This window comes from Pyrus communis, chromosome 10, assembly GCF_041283825.1.
Source record: "Pyrus communis isolate YQ-2024b chromosome 10, ASM4128382v1, whole genome shotgun sequence".
NCBI lineage: Eukaryota > Viridiplantae > Streptophyta > Magnoliopsida > Rosales > Rosaceae > Pyrus > Pyrus communis.
In genome coordinates this window covers 29,316,605-29,331,550 of record NC_142574.1, presented here as the reverse complement: position 1 = coordinate 29,331,550, position 14,946 = coordinate 29,316,605, and the positions used below count along the sequence as shown (strand labels likewise).

Sequence of the window (14,946 nt, the reverse complement as noted above, 5' to 3'; positions counted from 1 at the left end):
TTTTACCTTACTTTGCAAAATAAAGGCCCTACAAGCATGCCTTATAAAATGGCTTTGGTAATTAACACTAGCAAATGCCCACACACACACACTGTGTGAACAATTCATTTTGTTTTTTTTTTTATTAGGAAGTGTGATTAGTTTTTTTAATTTTTAAGAAAATCAATTATGAAAATTGGGATAACGCTGAGCAGTTTTTTTTATTTATTTTTTATTTTATTTTTAATTCTTAAATAGAGCATGCTATACTAACTTGGTTGTGATGTTTTGCGATAAAAAGCAGCAAAACTTATGTTTACGTAATTACTAAATTGTTTATATATTTTTATTTTTGTTCAGTTTTAATAAGGGGTGATAAAGTAGTAATTAGAGTTTTAGTTGGCAAACAAGTTCTATTAATACGTAGTTTAGATAAGATTAATTAGCGTTTTTACTTTTCCTAATCTTTAAGGATTTAGCAGTTAAATTCGTACTTGTAGTAATCATAAGCGTCCAAATTTGTGTTATTTCAAACATTCGAACCACATTATTATGCAAGACTTAACCCACTCCCGCACCTAATCAGCGTTAATATTATCATTTGTTCCAAAAAAAAAAAAAACATTTGAATTTTGTCACACAGCTAGGAACATTACTCCACTTTGGATGAGATAAAAAACACAAAAAGGTGGTGTTACACACATTTTTTTTTTTTTTTTATCTTTTACACTCTTTATTGAGTGCGTAGATAACATCATCCAAACAAAATTGAGAAATGTTAAGGAGACTCTCTCAAAGTGAGACTCTCTATAAACTCTTCGTCATCTCACAGTTTAACATCAATTCTCGTACCAACATTATAAAATATTATGTCAAAAATATAAGAGGACATATAATGCAAAGAGAGTTCCACTTTCGCAAGTCTCCCTATCATTTCTCAACAAAATTACTATAAATCGGATATAAACATACAACTTCCAATTCGGTGACAATTTCACAGTTAATTCATTGCATGGTCTTGAACTTGCAGGTTTATTGGGTAAAGGTCCTTAAGTACATCCTCCTCTTTTCTAATTGTGAGACGTGTAAGAATTAGCCAAGTACTTTGAAAAGTAGAGATTCTGTCATGTCATTATTGTATTTACCCATGTGAAAAATTGGTATGAAAATTGAATGCGTTCAATGTCTTCAATTTCACCAACTCACTTGGATGCCTGTAAAATCCTCTCCACATTCTTATATTAAGCATTTTACGTTACTGTGATAATGAACTCATTTTCAAGATTGCATCTTTCAAGGCACAATATGCAAAACAGTGAACAAGTTTTCATATATATATCCAGGAATGAGTTTGCCAGTCATTGATTGTGCAGCTTTAATCCATGCAACAGAACAGACCTTTACCACCTTCGTTGTATCACAAACAACTAGGTTTTCCGTATCAGCCGGAGTGGTGCAGAGCCGGTTGACCTGCCAAGGCAATCTTCCTCTATCAACGAAAATGCCCTGAATAACATGTACTAGTCAATACGTGAATGAAGTTTCCTTGAACTGCATTTAAGTCTATTACTTACACGCATGAGACGGCAGCTGTGTGACCGCTGCATGAGTAATCCAAATGCAACCTTTTCCTTCCGTTTTGATCTAGATCAGTATCTTTCGATCTTGATTGAGATCCTTTCTAAGGTTTTTTAGAACCTTTTGACCTCAGGGGTGCAAGTTCAGCTTCTATATTAATCACATCAACTGCACCATCACCCCTACGCAAACCTTGTCTGATTTGTCTAACATATCAATGTCAGGAACTGCTATTGAGTGGACAAAAGCAGGATTAAAACACTGTTCCTTGGCCTCACCATTATTTGTGTCCATTAAGCCTGCAGTGAAAAATAGCAAGCAAGAGTTGTACAAGAAAATCAATCCAACCACTGAACCGATTTTTTTTTCTTCTGTTCTTAAACTTCTTATAAAAATAAAATTATCAGAATAATCATCCTATTGGGAGGGAAATAAAGTTCATCAACGTGTTGAGAGGGCTAGTGACAAGGCACGAGTATGAAATAAGCATAAAAAAAGAATCATGTTTTGAACAAATCTTCTGCAGTCGAATACATTCAATTGCAACAACATTTTATGCATGTGAACCCTTTTTCATTTTGTAAGCACACGTGAACTGAATAGGTACCTGCATAAAATTGACAAGACCTATTGAACAGAAATTTCCCTGGGTATTGGCTACTTTGAATTTTTAGTATGGTGTTTCCCAGAAGTGCTTCTCTGCTTCTAAGTCCTATATAAGCCAAAACTTAGGCAGGCATTGAACTTGTGGCCAATAGGAATCTAACTCCCAATGTTGCTACCTTGCTAAAAAAGCATCGTTTCACAAGAAATGGACGACTCATTTGATGCATATGTGGAGGCTGATACAGCAGTTGGGATAAAATAAGACCCAGTTGAATAGAAAATTTGCACACGTGTTAAACTGTGATTGACTATGATTATTTCCAAGGAAGAAGCCAACTATGTTCCTTGGTAAGGAGAAATTTTTAGTTATGATGGGAACACGGATGGTACATCACGTGTTTTTATGTAAATGGTGGAAAATTTTAATTTTTAAGTTATTAACTTTTTAACACACATATCTCACCATTTATATGGGAACACATGATGTACCACCTCGTGTGACGATCATACTGAAAATTCTGTCCTTGGTAAACTGGCATCCATAGTGTAAACGTCGCTAATAAAACTTTTTCACATGTTATCAATACATTATCAGTCATCTTATTCAATATTGACTATGTTCGTTCTTTAGTGTCCTCGCACAGGATTTCTTCTGTTTAGTATTTTCATCTCCTTCCGTGCGGACCTAGACACAAAAGAGTTTCCCAACCCCACCCTCAATCACCCAGCCTCAGTTTTTGCCTCCCCTCACCTCGTCCCATCATCTCACACAAGAACCTCTTAACAATTGACACAAAACTAATGTCTATTTTAATCAAAGAATGACAGAAACAACAATAAAATTCTTAATTAATATGACAGCAACGACAATAAAATTGTTAATGCAATTGGAATCAAATTAGTACAACCTTAATCACATATCAGAATCATTACATTGTCAAAGGGAAGCCCAAATCAAACAGTTTAATCAGTCACATACGAGATAAATGTTAAAATGTGTTATTAGACTGTCATAAAAGGCTAAAAACAAAATGGTTATCAATCAACATCGACGACAGTGCAAGCAACAGCGTAAGCCCATGACTTGAGATGCTCTTTCATAGCCATTTTATCACTGATCGAAGGCATCCCATAATTTGCACTCAGATACTTTCCAAACCTCTGATGGTTAAACCCATTCACCGTCCGATTAGATGACCAAAAATTTCCATAACTAACCTCCTCCGCACGATCATCGAAACCCAACATTTCAAGCTCTCCAAGAATCTTCCTCTTATTTCTCTGCGGACCCTTCTTCCTCCCCCTCCTTCTCTTTGCCTTCACCGTTGACCTTTGACTCTGCGAATCATAATATTCCACCACAAACTGCACGGAACCTGGCTCCACAGTGTCTGGTTCGTCAACTTTGGGGCCCATTGGGATAGACATTTCAGCCGCTGGCGGTGGCTCTGTTTGCTGATTTTGAACAATTGGCGACATGGGTTTGGACGAGAAGACGTTGCCGAAGAACCAGAGCGAGTCAAAGCTCTCCGCGACTCGCGAAGAGTCCATGAGGAATGACACTCAGTCAAAGCCCGAGCACAGAGACTGCAGAGGCTTGTGTTTGGACGACACTTGCACTTTCTAGTTGGACGTTGGACTGACCTCAAATATTCTCATTGTACGTTTTTTGATTGACCAAACTGACTTTCCCCACCTGAGGCAATCTGTGAGCGTATTTTGGTCATTTGGGATGTAAACAGTGGGCGGCGACTTTACGTTGTCCGACGGTTTAAAATTACGTGGGAAACGATATCATTCCATTAATAATGGTTAGTTTGGAAGATTTTTTTTTTTTGGGGAAATGGTAAAAGTGTATTGGAACTTTAATCTAAGATTTTGTTTATTAGAATGTTGAGAAACTCTCGTAAAGTGAAATTCTTTATTAATTTTTTGTTATTTTACAATTTTACGTAAATTTTTATACTAACATTATAAGATATTATTAAAAAAAATAAAGTGACGAAGAATTCATTAAAACTTTCATTTTTAAGATATTCTTCTTAGCATTTGACTTTGTTTATTGTTCTTGACCTTTGGGTTTTCACAACGTAGACTAACCATTCCCTACTTTCAAGAAAAACTTATCTATAAATTAATAATCTTGAGATTAAGTAAAATTTATTAATGTAGCAAACATTAAGTGATTAAGTAATTAAGTAATTTATTATTAATTAATAAGTTATTAATTTATCAAGGTATAAATATATGTTTCGGAAGTTGGAAGTCTTTATAAACACATAGAATCATAGATAGACCTTCCTTCTTTGTTACAGACTTAGCCCTTGGAATTGAGTCTTCCCTTAAATTTGGTTTGTTTTACATTTATTTTATTCGAATTAGACAGTTAATAAAATAAGAACACAGGTCAAGTAGATGCTGTATTTAATTAATTAATTCGTATAGGGCGTGGGGCTGCTGAGAAAGATAAAGTGAATCTTTTTTTTTTTTTTTTTTTTTTCTGTTGGAAAAGATTTTTTTATTTAGAAATATTGATTATATTTGGCATTTTTTGTATGTGTGATTATATTAAGATGTGAATAAACCTACATGACTGGGTCTCAGGGTCAAGTAGTCACACCCTAAATGCATCATATATTCAATAATATTTTACCTAATTTCCACAAGCTCATTGTTTCACCGTTTACACCATACTTTTTTTTGTGTGTTTTTTTGTTGGATTTTATCTGTATGCTCAATCTTTAAGGGATTTCATGCGCATTCTGCAGGGCCGGTCCATTGATTTCGAAGATCCTGTGCAGCCAAACAAGGCTACGCACTTCTTCTTCCTTGCACCTGCACAGCCTCTCACTCCCCTTGCAATTTGTGGCAGTTGGATACCCTTAGTTCATTAGGGCCCTGTGCAGTCGCAACACGGATCGTCGCCGGATCGTTTCCATGCAAAATCTCGAATCAAATAATCTCAATCGTGCAGATGAGATCACTCTTCCTTTCTAACCTTCTCACTGTAAACCCTATATCGTGGGGTTTAGGGTTTTGTTGTTTGACACGACTCTAACTCATTGATTCATTTGCCTTCGTTGACATTTTCCTCCTGTGACATTGTCATACTGAATCCATCCAATAACTCAGCCCACGTGAATTAGCTGTTAATAAAATATAAATTTTTTATTGCAAATTATTGGCAGTCATTTTTTAATTTTGAACCGTGATTGACCGTGATTTTCATATTAAACTAAATGAACAATGTTAACAATGATGCAGAGGAAGTTAAGCACAAACCAGAAACCAATTTCTGCCGAGATTCAATCTTGCAATCCTGCAGCAACAGAGCTCATAGCTCAACAAGAATGCAGAGGAAGTTAAGCACAAATATTCATAATCTGATCATGAAAATGTTTCTACTTTTTATTCACATTTACAAGTTGTAGAACAATATTGATTGACTTGGTAAATCTACTGTATATAAAAAATGTCAAAAAAACTGAAGCAGAATCCAAACCAGAAAAAAAAGTACGAAAAATCTTAGAACCAGAATGTTGGTCATCTAACTGCAGAAGCAACAGTATGAGCCCACCATTTGAGATTGTCTTTCATGTCAATTTCATTTTCCAACACAGGAAACCTCCAATTCATCAATGGCTTCTCTCTCTTCCTCTTCTCCCTAACCTCCCAAGCTTCAGAAAGGTACGGCCTTGAAATTGCAGACTCATCAATCCTCTCCTCTCTGCTATCATCCTTCTTTCCCAATCTTTGCAGCCCAGGAATGATTGAAACCAAGTTTGAATCTTTATCTTCCTCTGAGAAAACAAAACCAAGATCCATAAACCCTTTTAGCTCTTCAAACTGAAGGTCCGTCAAGCTCTTGCTCTCACTCTTCTTCTTTCTTCTCCTCCTCCTATCAACTTTCTTCTGTGGTTCTTCTTCTGAATATATCTGTTTCGGGTTTCCGATTTCCCTGGCTTCTTTTCCGGAAAGAATTGTGGAGAGCTTCGTTCTGTGGAGGGCAGAGTCCGGCGAGAGAGTGCTCAAGTTGAAGCTCGTATTGGTGCTCAACTCGTCGCTCATGGACCTGGTGTGCCTGGTTGGAATCCGTAAAAACTCTGGCTTTGATGGGTTTTCTTCAAAATTTGATGGGTTCAATGAAACCGGTTGTTTCTTGAAGATCGGGAACTCGAACCAGAAAGAATCGTATAGTTCCATTACTTCGTCTGCTTCCATCAATGTCGAGGCGGCTGAAGAAAACAAGAACAATTTTTGTCTTTGTTAGTTTTGCAAGTGTTTTGCCCTGGAGGGCCTTATAAATACATAGACTTTACTTTTAATTTACGTAATTGCCCTCGGTCTTTCCCCGATATTACTGAAGTAATTCAACATGTCATTACACGTTTTCCATCTGAGTCTTTCTTTAATAATTAGTTTTGATTGATTTTACTTTTCATTTGCCAAGTGTCTAGTGTACATTCAAAAGCCATATGAACGATTTCAGAAAAGAAAAGAAAAAATTAGAAAAAAACCCTGTCGACGTGCTGATTTGCGGCTTTAAGAAAAGAATAAGTGGACTTTAACGAAAAGTTCCCAGTACTGTTTATTATAACGAAAAATCACATTTTTACTCTAAAAAGTCAATATTGGTACCATTCACTTACAACATTTTTTTGTCATTTTCGTTAAAGCTCAAAGTTTTTAAACCATTTTCATTAGTCTTACTAATGAGTAATGGTTTAATTTTTTAGAATAAATTTGTAAACTATGTAATGTATTACTAAATAAGTGTGTCTTTCTTGGGCGCAACCAACTGTTGAGGAGTCTATCGATGCAAGTCAGCTGAACACTATTTTCAATCAAGTTCCAGCGACAATATTGCTTTCTCTTGAGTCCAAGGGCGGAGCCATAAAATTTACGGCCGGTGGGCTAGCTAAGAAGTATAAAAAAAAGTTGGTTTTTAAAAAAATGACTATACGTTAATCTTATAAGCAAAGCTCGTCCAATTATTCTATGTTCATCAACCTTTAATATGGCAGATATATACATAAATAAACAGAAAAAGGTTAATACACTATAAAAAAAAATTAAATAGATAAAAGTCATGCATAAAATAATTCAAAAACTGAAACATGCAACGAGTTGCTTTTGAAAAGAATTAAAAGCACTATTAGAGTGAGTAATTATTGTCATGATTAACCATAAATGGATAGTATATGAAGTGTAAAATAGATTTTGTTAGAAAATAAATAGTATTGATTAATGAAGTAAATAAAAATACATGGGCTAATAGTGAGATGAATATAAAAATAAATGAAATATAGGAAATAATTGGTTTGTACCCAAAAGAGCTACCTAGATTACAGCCAAGGATAATCTTGTACTTGGCTCCACCCTTGCTTGAGTCCCTTTTGAATGAAAAGGAATACCAAGTGAGATCAAAGCAACTAGTGGACTGATCCCTCAACAAATACCTCGTATAATTTACAAAATTTAATCTAAATAATTGATGTCTCTAATTCAACTGTTTAAGAAAAGCCAAATCAAAGCATAAATGCATATGGTTAAACTTTTATATTGTGAACATTGTGGAAGTCACCAGATGAGACACTAGATTATGGAAAAGTTGTTGCTGACGTGATACGTAATTATTTGTCTGCACTATAAACCACAAGACCATGTCAACGTAGTTTTATAGCTTTGCACGTTCTCTCTACTTGGTTGAAGGGAATTTTAAGTTAGACTCACATATATTTCTATTCGATACCTAATTGTAATTAATTTTATTACAATTGTATAACTTATTATATATGCATTGTTCTATGTAATGATGGAGTCATAAATTATTCGATGAGTGAACTAAATTAAAATTATTAATATAAAATTTATAATTATATAGTAGTACACATAAAAGTAATAATTTAAAGTAAGAAATTTATAGCTTTGCGTAAATAAATTTTCAAATAGATTTAACAAAAAAAAAACATTTAAAGTTGCAATTGGTAATAGAAAAAAAAAACATATATCATTAATCTTGTTCATAACAACTCAACAAGTGAAAAAAAAAAAAAAAAAAAACCTCTTCAAGCTTTGCCATTCAATTCTTAATGGAATTAATCCTTTGTTTATTTCATCAGAGTGTCTCTATACCGTGAGGCGTGGGCTACTGGTTTTTAGACTTCAAAAATGTCTAGTTTTGTCTGGTAATTATGTATAGAATTGACAAACAACTTTCATGAGTCATGACTCATGAGTGAGTAAATTGAGCAGTGAAAGGCTATAATCTATTAAGAGTCATGTATGGCAATAATAACATTGAAGTTTTTAATTTAATAATATAAATTACTAGTCGTGGTTTAATACTATAAAGGGGTGTGATATCCACACACCCCTTTTTACTTCTCTGACACTTTTAATTTTCAACCGTCAAATCAGATGAATTGAAGAAGATTAAATAATAGAAATTAACAAGGGGTGTGGAAGAAGTAAAATGGGTGTGTGGATGGTAGGGGTGCAACTTGGGCAGGTTGGACGAGTTAGAAGGTCAACGGAACCCTAACCAAATTTTTGGATTTTAATCAAGTTCGGGTTTAATTGGGTTGCCCAACTTTTTCAAGTTTTAATTGGGTTCATGCAAAGTTTGAATTAAAATACAAGAAATACCAAAGCTAGTACCAAAAGAAAAAAAAGAAAAAAAAAAAGAAAAGAGGAACACTTCATTGTCCAAAGCTAATATCCAACTCAAGTCTTGTCTTTCGAAGTTCCTGCAAAAAAACAAAGCTATTACCCAACTCAAGTCTTGTCCTTTGAAGCTCCTGCAGAAAAATCAAAGTGTGGCTACCAGAAAAACAATTACTTTCTGCAACTCCATGCACTTTTCTATCATAATCCATCAAAAGTCACTAATGAATCCTCCACGAAGGTGCAAAGGTCATTGAGAAGCATGTTGCACAGCTCAACCCAATCGGGTTTGGTTAATCGGGTTAGGTTGGACAAAAGATCAACCCAACCCAATCAATGAATGGGTTGAAATCGGGTTGGGTTTGGGTGGGTTATAACTAAAAAAAAAAAAAACCTACTTGTTCGGATTTAAAGTCCGGTTGAACATGAGCGGGTTCGGGTTAACCCGACTCAAGTTGCACCCCTAGTGGATAACACACCCCTACTATAAATTACTAGCCGTGGATGACACACCCCTAATTAAAGTTTTTTTTTTTATTTTTTATTTTTAGCAAATGGCCCTTTACTTCAATGGTGAAAAAGTGTTGAGTGTTTGCATGACGGCAAAATTCAAATTCCGTCGGTAACTAATCTATTATCTAATCTAACAAAATCTATTGTATAACAAAAAAAAAAGTGATCAATTTTTTAGTATTTAAAATACTTTTATTGTTTTGTATTTTCTTAAAACAAATTTAGGTCACTTAATACTACAATCTAGTAATATTCTTTTTTTAGTTTTAAGTGCAAGATTTTAGGTTTGATTCTCGTCAGAGATGAATTTGAACTACATTATTACTAGTTCATCATAAGATTAAACATATCTCATCTCTTAATGTAAATAGTATTGTTTCTTAAAAAAAAAAAACTAAAAACAAACAAATAAGGTTCAGACTTTTCATTAGTCAGGTGGGCTAGGACAATAAACATTTATATAATGGCCCATTTAATTAGTATATTTAATGTAAAAGAACTCAAATCCTCCTTATGCTATGGAACCAAATCCCCTCCTAAGTTTAGTTTACTTAACCTCTCTTGAGTAAGGGATCCGGACCGTTGAAATTTGGATTCTAAGCTCAGTAGGGTATCCGGTTCCCTATGCTATAACCCACCATTGCTATGTACTTGGCTCGCCATCGAACTGTTGTGAAATTATATCTTTGAATGAGTCTTCACGAAACATTTTAGGTATTGTTTACTTTTAACGTTAAACTCTAAAAAGTCATTCATGGTACTATTCACTTATAACATTTTTTTGTTTTGTTTTTTTTTTATTTGTTAAAACTCAAAATTTTCATATCATTTTCATTAATTTTTTTTTTTTTAAATAAGTCATAAAAATGTTGAGATATATATCTGTTGGTGGCACGTCTAATCATGTTAGATGACTGGGGTGCGCACGTAACAATTATGACTCTATGATATAACTATAGCAAATCATAGTTGCTTCTGAATTACTCAAATCCAACGGCTTTAACAAATAGATTTCATGCAATTGCTTGAGGCAACATTTTGACATGCACTTGCAACCTAACAATTTGGTACAAGATTGCCTGCACCGATCAAGTTGTCTGTCTATATAGGGACTGTTTGTGGGAGCTTGAAGGAAAGTATGGTTCTGTTGGGCCAACGAAAAAGGAAGCACATGGTCACGAGATTGACCACTTTTGGCACCATCTTTTTGGGGGATCCACGCTACTTATGATCCTGCTGATCATGTGCCTGAAGCTTGATCTTCTCAGTACAATAATGTGATATGTGTTATTCATAAGTCATGTTCTAATTATTTTTTAATTACGACAAAGTTTTGGTACATTTCCTCATTGTAAAGTCCACAATATTATAAATAAAAAAAGTTTGAAGAGTTATAATTTTTAAGTGCAATGCTATTGAGGTCTTATATGTGAAAGTCCAATATATTTGTCCTATCGATTTATTGGATTCTAGCGAGTAAATTTCAATCATGGAAAATAACTTATTAATTATTAAAGGCATACTTTAATCCACTTCATAGGTACATTGTACACCTCATTTGTAATTAAAGTATATTAGCCGTAGAAATGTCTTGATTGAAAATGTTCATTTTCTCATTCAAAATGTATATGTAATAATTTAATCAAATTAAAAGTCGTTTAGTTATCTATGTGTATCTAATGAACTCAAATGCTTGTAACTACTACTTGAAAATGAACCATTATTGGATACATAGTATTATTTATCATATGTTTAATAAAAGTATGTATAGTATGTCCATGTTAGAGACAGACAAATCCTTACTTTGAGACTCGCGTATGCATTTTTTGTTCCGAACAAGAATTGAGGACAACAACCGCCATCTCCTTATTGTGAAGACTTGATACAGTTACTTCTTAAGTTGTACACACTCAAGGGGCGAATGTTATGAATAGTATTTCATAACTAGTGTGACTGTGTAAACTAAGAGTAGTATTCCCAATAGGATTAGAGATCAAATATTAATAGGCTTTGTATTACTTGTTAGGCCATGATTAGCATAAATAAATTCATTAGGCATGAAGACTAATACACATTATTCTTTTATGTCCTTCTCTCTTTCTCTCTTTTCTAGCCAGCCTTCTCTTTATTTTCTCTCAATAATTGGTTTCACAACAATGTGAGTTTTTTTGTTTAAATACAATGATATATTTATATGGATAATACTTGCGTTCCCTCCTTGGGCTGACGTCATTTCTCCACTTACAAACAACATATCTTCATCGTAAAAATTTCATAATCATAATCGTTGAATTTCTTAACCTTCATGTGAAGATTATCCTTACCAAAAATCATTCAAATCAAATATCGTTTAGTCATTTGAATGTATCAAATAAATGAACAGTTCATCATTAATATGTTACTTGGTATCTCCTTTTGTTGATTTATTTGATACATCTGGATGACTAAATAATCTTCGATTCAAATGTCTTTTGTAGGGATGATATTTAAATGAAAATTAAAAATTTGAACAATTTGAATTATAAAATTTCTACGGTGAAAATATGTTATTTTTAAGTGGGGGCATGAGCTCATCTCACAAGAGAAAATGCAAGTATTATTCTATTTACTTTAAGGGTAGGGAATAAATAAATCTCACTTATAAATAATAAAAGAAAATCACTCTATCTATCGTAATACTAAATGACGAATTTACAGTTAGTTGGGCCATCTTTTATTATGGTGAATTAATTTTAAAGATAAAACTCAAAAAAAAAAAAAAATTTATGCTGTCATAGCATATTGACCTATGTATGTAACCCAACAATTAAATATATTTCGTATCATTTAATATGATTATTTACGTGTTTGACATGAATCTCATTACACATTAGCAGACCAATTAGTTGGAGAGTGTAAACTGAATTTCGAAGGAGGATTCTCTCCATATATTCAAATCGTGTCCGTTCATCATATATCGTGCGGTCAGAAATTATTTTCAATACTTTTATTTAACATTAAATATAAATAATATCTGACAAAAATTGACCGTACGATATACAATGAACAAACATGATTTGAGAATTTTTAAAATCCTCACAAATAGAATCCTCAAAATCCTCATCTGAAACCTTTACTAATAGTATTTAAATCACCATGAGGAGTACATGAGCAGATTTTAAAAGAATATTTCTTATCCTGTGATGATGGTCTACCGTGCCCACACTAAACTGAGGTGTTGTTGGAGTGGTTTAGGGTGACATATTGTTAGTAATTGTGTCGGCCTTTAACCCTGAATCACTCAGTTGTTTGTAATCTTTTTGGTTTTTCAGCTTGGTTTGTCCTCTGTTCCTGTTGTCTTTTTGGCTCTGCCCTGGTGTATTTCCAGATTACCAGGAAAAAAAAAAATAAACACCCAGCTGACTGGGTCACGTTTTGACTAGATAATCCAAGTTTACACGTGCATCTTCCTCTCAACCAATTGGTGGTTCCCAAATGGGCAGTACTGATCCAGAGTTCACACTACACGTACTCCTAACCATAGGCTCTTCCTCCTCCCTCTTCTTTCTTCTTGTCTTTTTCTTGTTTCTTGGAAATATTAGGTCTAACTAACTTTTTCCAAGGAACTGTATATTGAAGGCAGGCACAGACCCAGCCTTGGTTGGGTTGCGCTGCAGCCCACCCGAGGAGATGTTAACAGTACGTTCAGCCATCTTTGCTTTACATGATACATCTACTGCCCACCCGATATCGATCTGACATACCAGCTCATCTCCTACTCTTCTATCATTGTTTTATATAAATAACTTTACATACGCCCGAATATATATATATATATATATATATATATATATATATATAGAGGATGTTGCAGTTGAAGATGAAGAAATAAATAAGAGAAGGTTTCACAGGCTGTATAAATTGAAAAAATTCATAAAAACATATGAGACTTTGTCAAAAGTTTAGACGAGGAAAAATTAACTAAAGGTTCAACTCACCCTATTTTTTAATCTTGGATTCGTGCCTGATTGAAGGTCACACTCACACTGAACTGTTTGTATAGATGTGTACATATTTATTTCCTTTGACTGATCGATGCTTAATTATTGATAACATATAAGTTTTCTTCTAAAATACTGAAGAACGTGGCAACATCTCAAAGCTGGTCAAACCCCTGTTGTGATCATCATGCACCTAAATGAGTTATACAATAGCTTGGGAGTAAATTTTAGTAATGAAAAGCTTCCGGTACTGTTTATTTTAACGAAAAATCATATTTTTACACTAAAAAGTCAATCTTGATATTATTTACTTTACCTTTTATTTTGTCCTTATCGTTAAAACTCAAAGTTTTCAAGCCATTTTTATTAGTTTTCATTAAATTTGACTGAAAATATGACTTTAGCCTTTGGAACGTAAATTTTTGCTCAAATAAAACACATTGACTAGACTCCACATAAACAAATTCATTAATTATGTTTGACTTTACCCATTTAAAATTTTTCGGATGCCTAAAACACCCTTATTGAATGTTTAATGTACACAATTAATTCTATGCAAATTATAAGGGAGAATTAATGATTTTACAAAAATAATATTTTGCATATAAATGTAGGGATTTGTTGGTTAGTTTGGCTCTCGAATTCCAATTTACCATTACAACGTGTCCATATTATATATAGGTAAATTATTGTACTTTAAAATATATAAAAAATTTTGTTGTTTAAGTAAAAATATATAAATTAAAGGAGATAAAAATTGCAGGTAAATTAATTTTAGGACAAAAAAAAAAGAAAAGAACCAATTATAGGTAAATTATTTACATATACAGTCTAGATATTTGATTCACATAAAACATGTAGGTAAATCACATGTGCATAATTTACCTACTATTATTGAAATTTACCTACTTGCATAATTTAGGAAAAATGCCAACAAAACATGAGAATATTATCTGCATATATCATAGGTAAATTGCCAAAAGAAATATGAGAATATTTTGTTTATATACTATAGATAAATTACAGACTATAGGGCGATATTATTTATGTCACATCCCCGCCCAGGCGAAACCACTTCCCAGGGCCTGACTCCACCGTAACACAATATTGTCCGCTTTGGGCCCCAACCACGCCCTCACGGTTTTGTTTTTGGGAACTCACACGAGAACTTCCCGATGGGTCACCCATCCTGGGAATGCTCTCGTGCGCTACTCGCTTAACTTCGGAGTTCCCATGGAACCCGAAGCCAGTGAGATCCCAAAAGGCCTCGAGCTAGGTAGAGATGAGAATATACATATAAGGCTCACTCCCCTGGGTGATGTGGGATGTCACAATCCACCCCCCTTAGGGGCCCGACGTCCTCGTCGGCACACCACGACCAAGGTTAGGCTCTGATACCAAATTGTCACATCATGGCCTGGGCGGGACCACTTCCAGGGCCCAACTCCACCGTAGCACGATATTGTACGATATTGTCCGCTTTAGGCCCCGACCATGCATTCACAATTTTGTTTCTGGGAACTCACACGAGAATTTCCCAATGGGTCACCCATCATGGGAGTGCTCTCGCGCGCTACTCGCTTAACTTCAGAGTTCCCATGGAACCCGAAGCCAGTGAGCTCCC

General features: G+C 34.2%; 2 protein-coding genes across 2 annotated transcripts; both read right to left on the bottom strand.

Moving 5' to 3' along the window:
• Positions 1 to 3,201: 3,201 nt before the first annotated feature.
• LOC148693853 (uncharacterized) lies at positions 3,202 to 3,763 on the bottom strand. Its single transcript, XM_088678124.1, has one exon. The coding sequence runs from the start codon at positions 3,712 to 3,714 to the stop codon at positions 3,202 to 3,204; it is 513 nt and encodes a 170-aa protein (XP_088534250.1). The 5' UTR covers positions 3,715 to 3,763.
• Positions 3,764 to 5,547: 1,784 nt separating this feature from the next.
• Positions 5,548 to 6,425, bottom strand: LOC137728525 (uncharacterized). Its single transcript, XM_068467289.2, has one exon. It carries the CDS (start codon positions 6,382 to 6,384, stop codon positions 5,707 to 5,709), a length of 678 nt encoding a protein of 225 aa, XP_068323390.2. The 5' UTR covers positions 6,385 to 6,425; the 3' UTR covers positions 5,548 to 5,706.
• Positions 6,426 to 14,946: the final 8,521 nt, after the last annotated feature.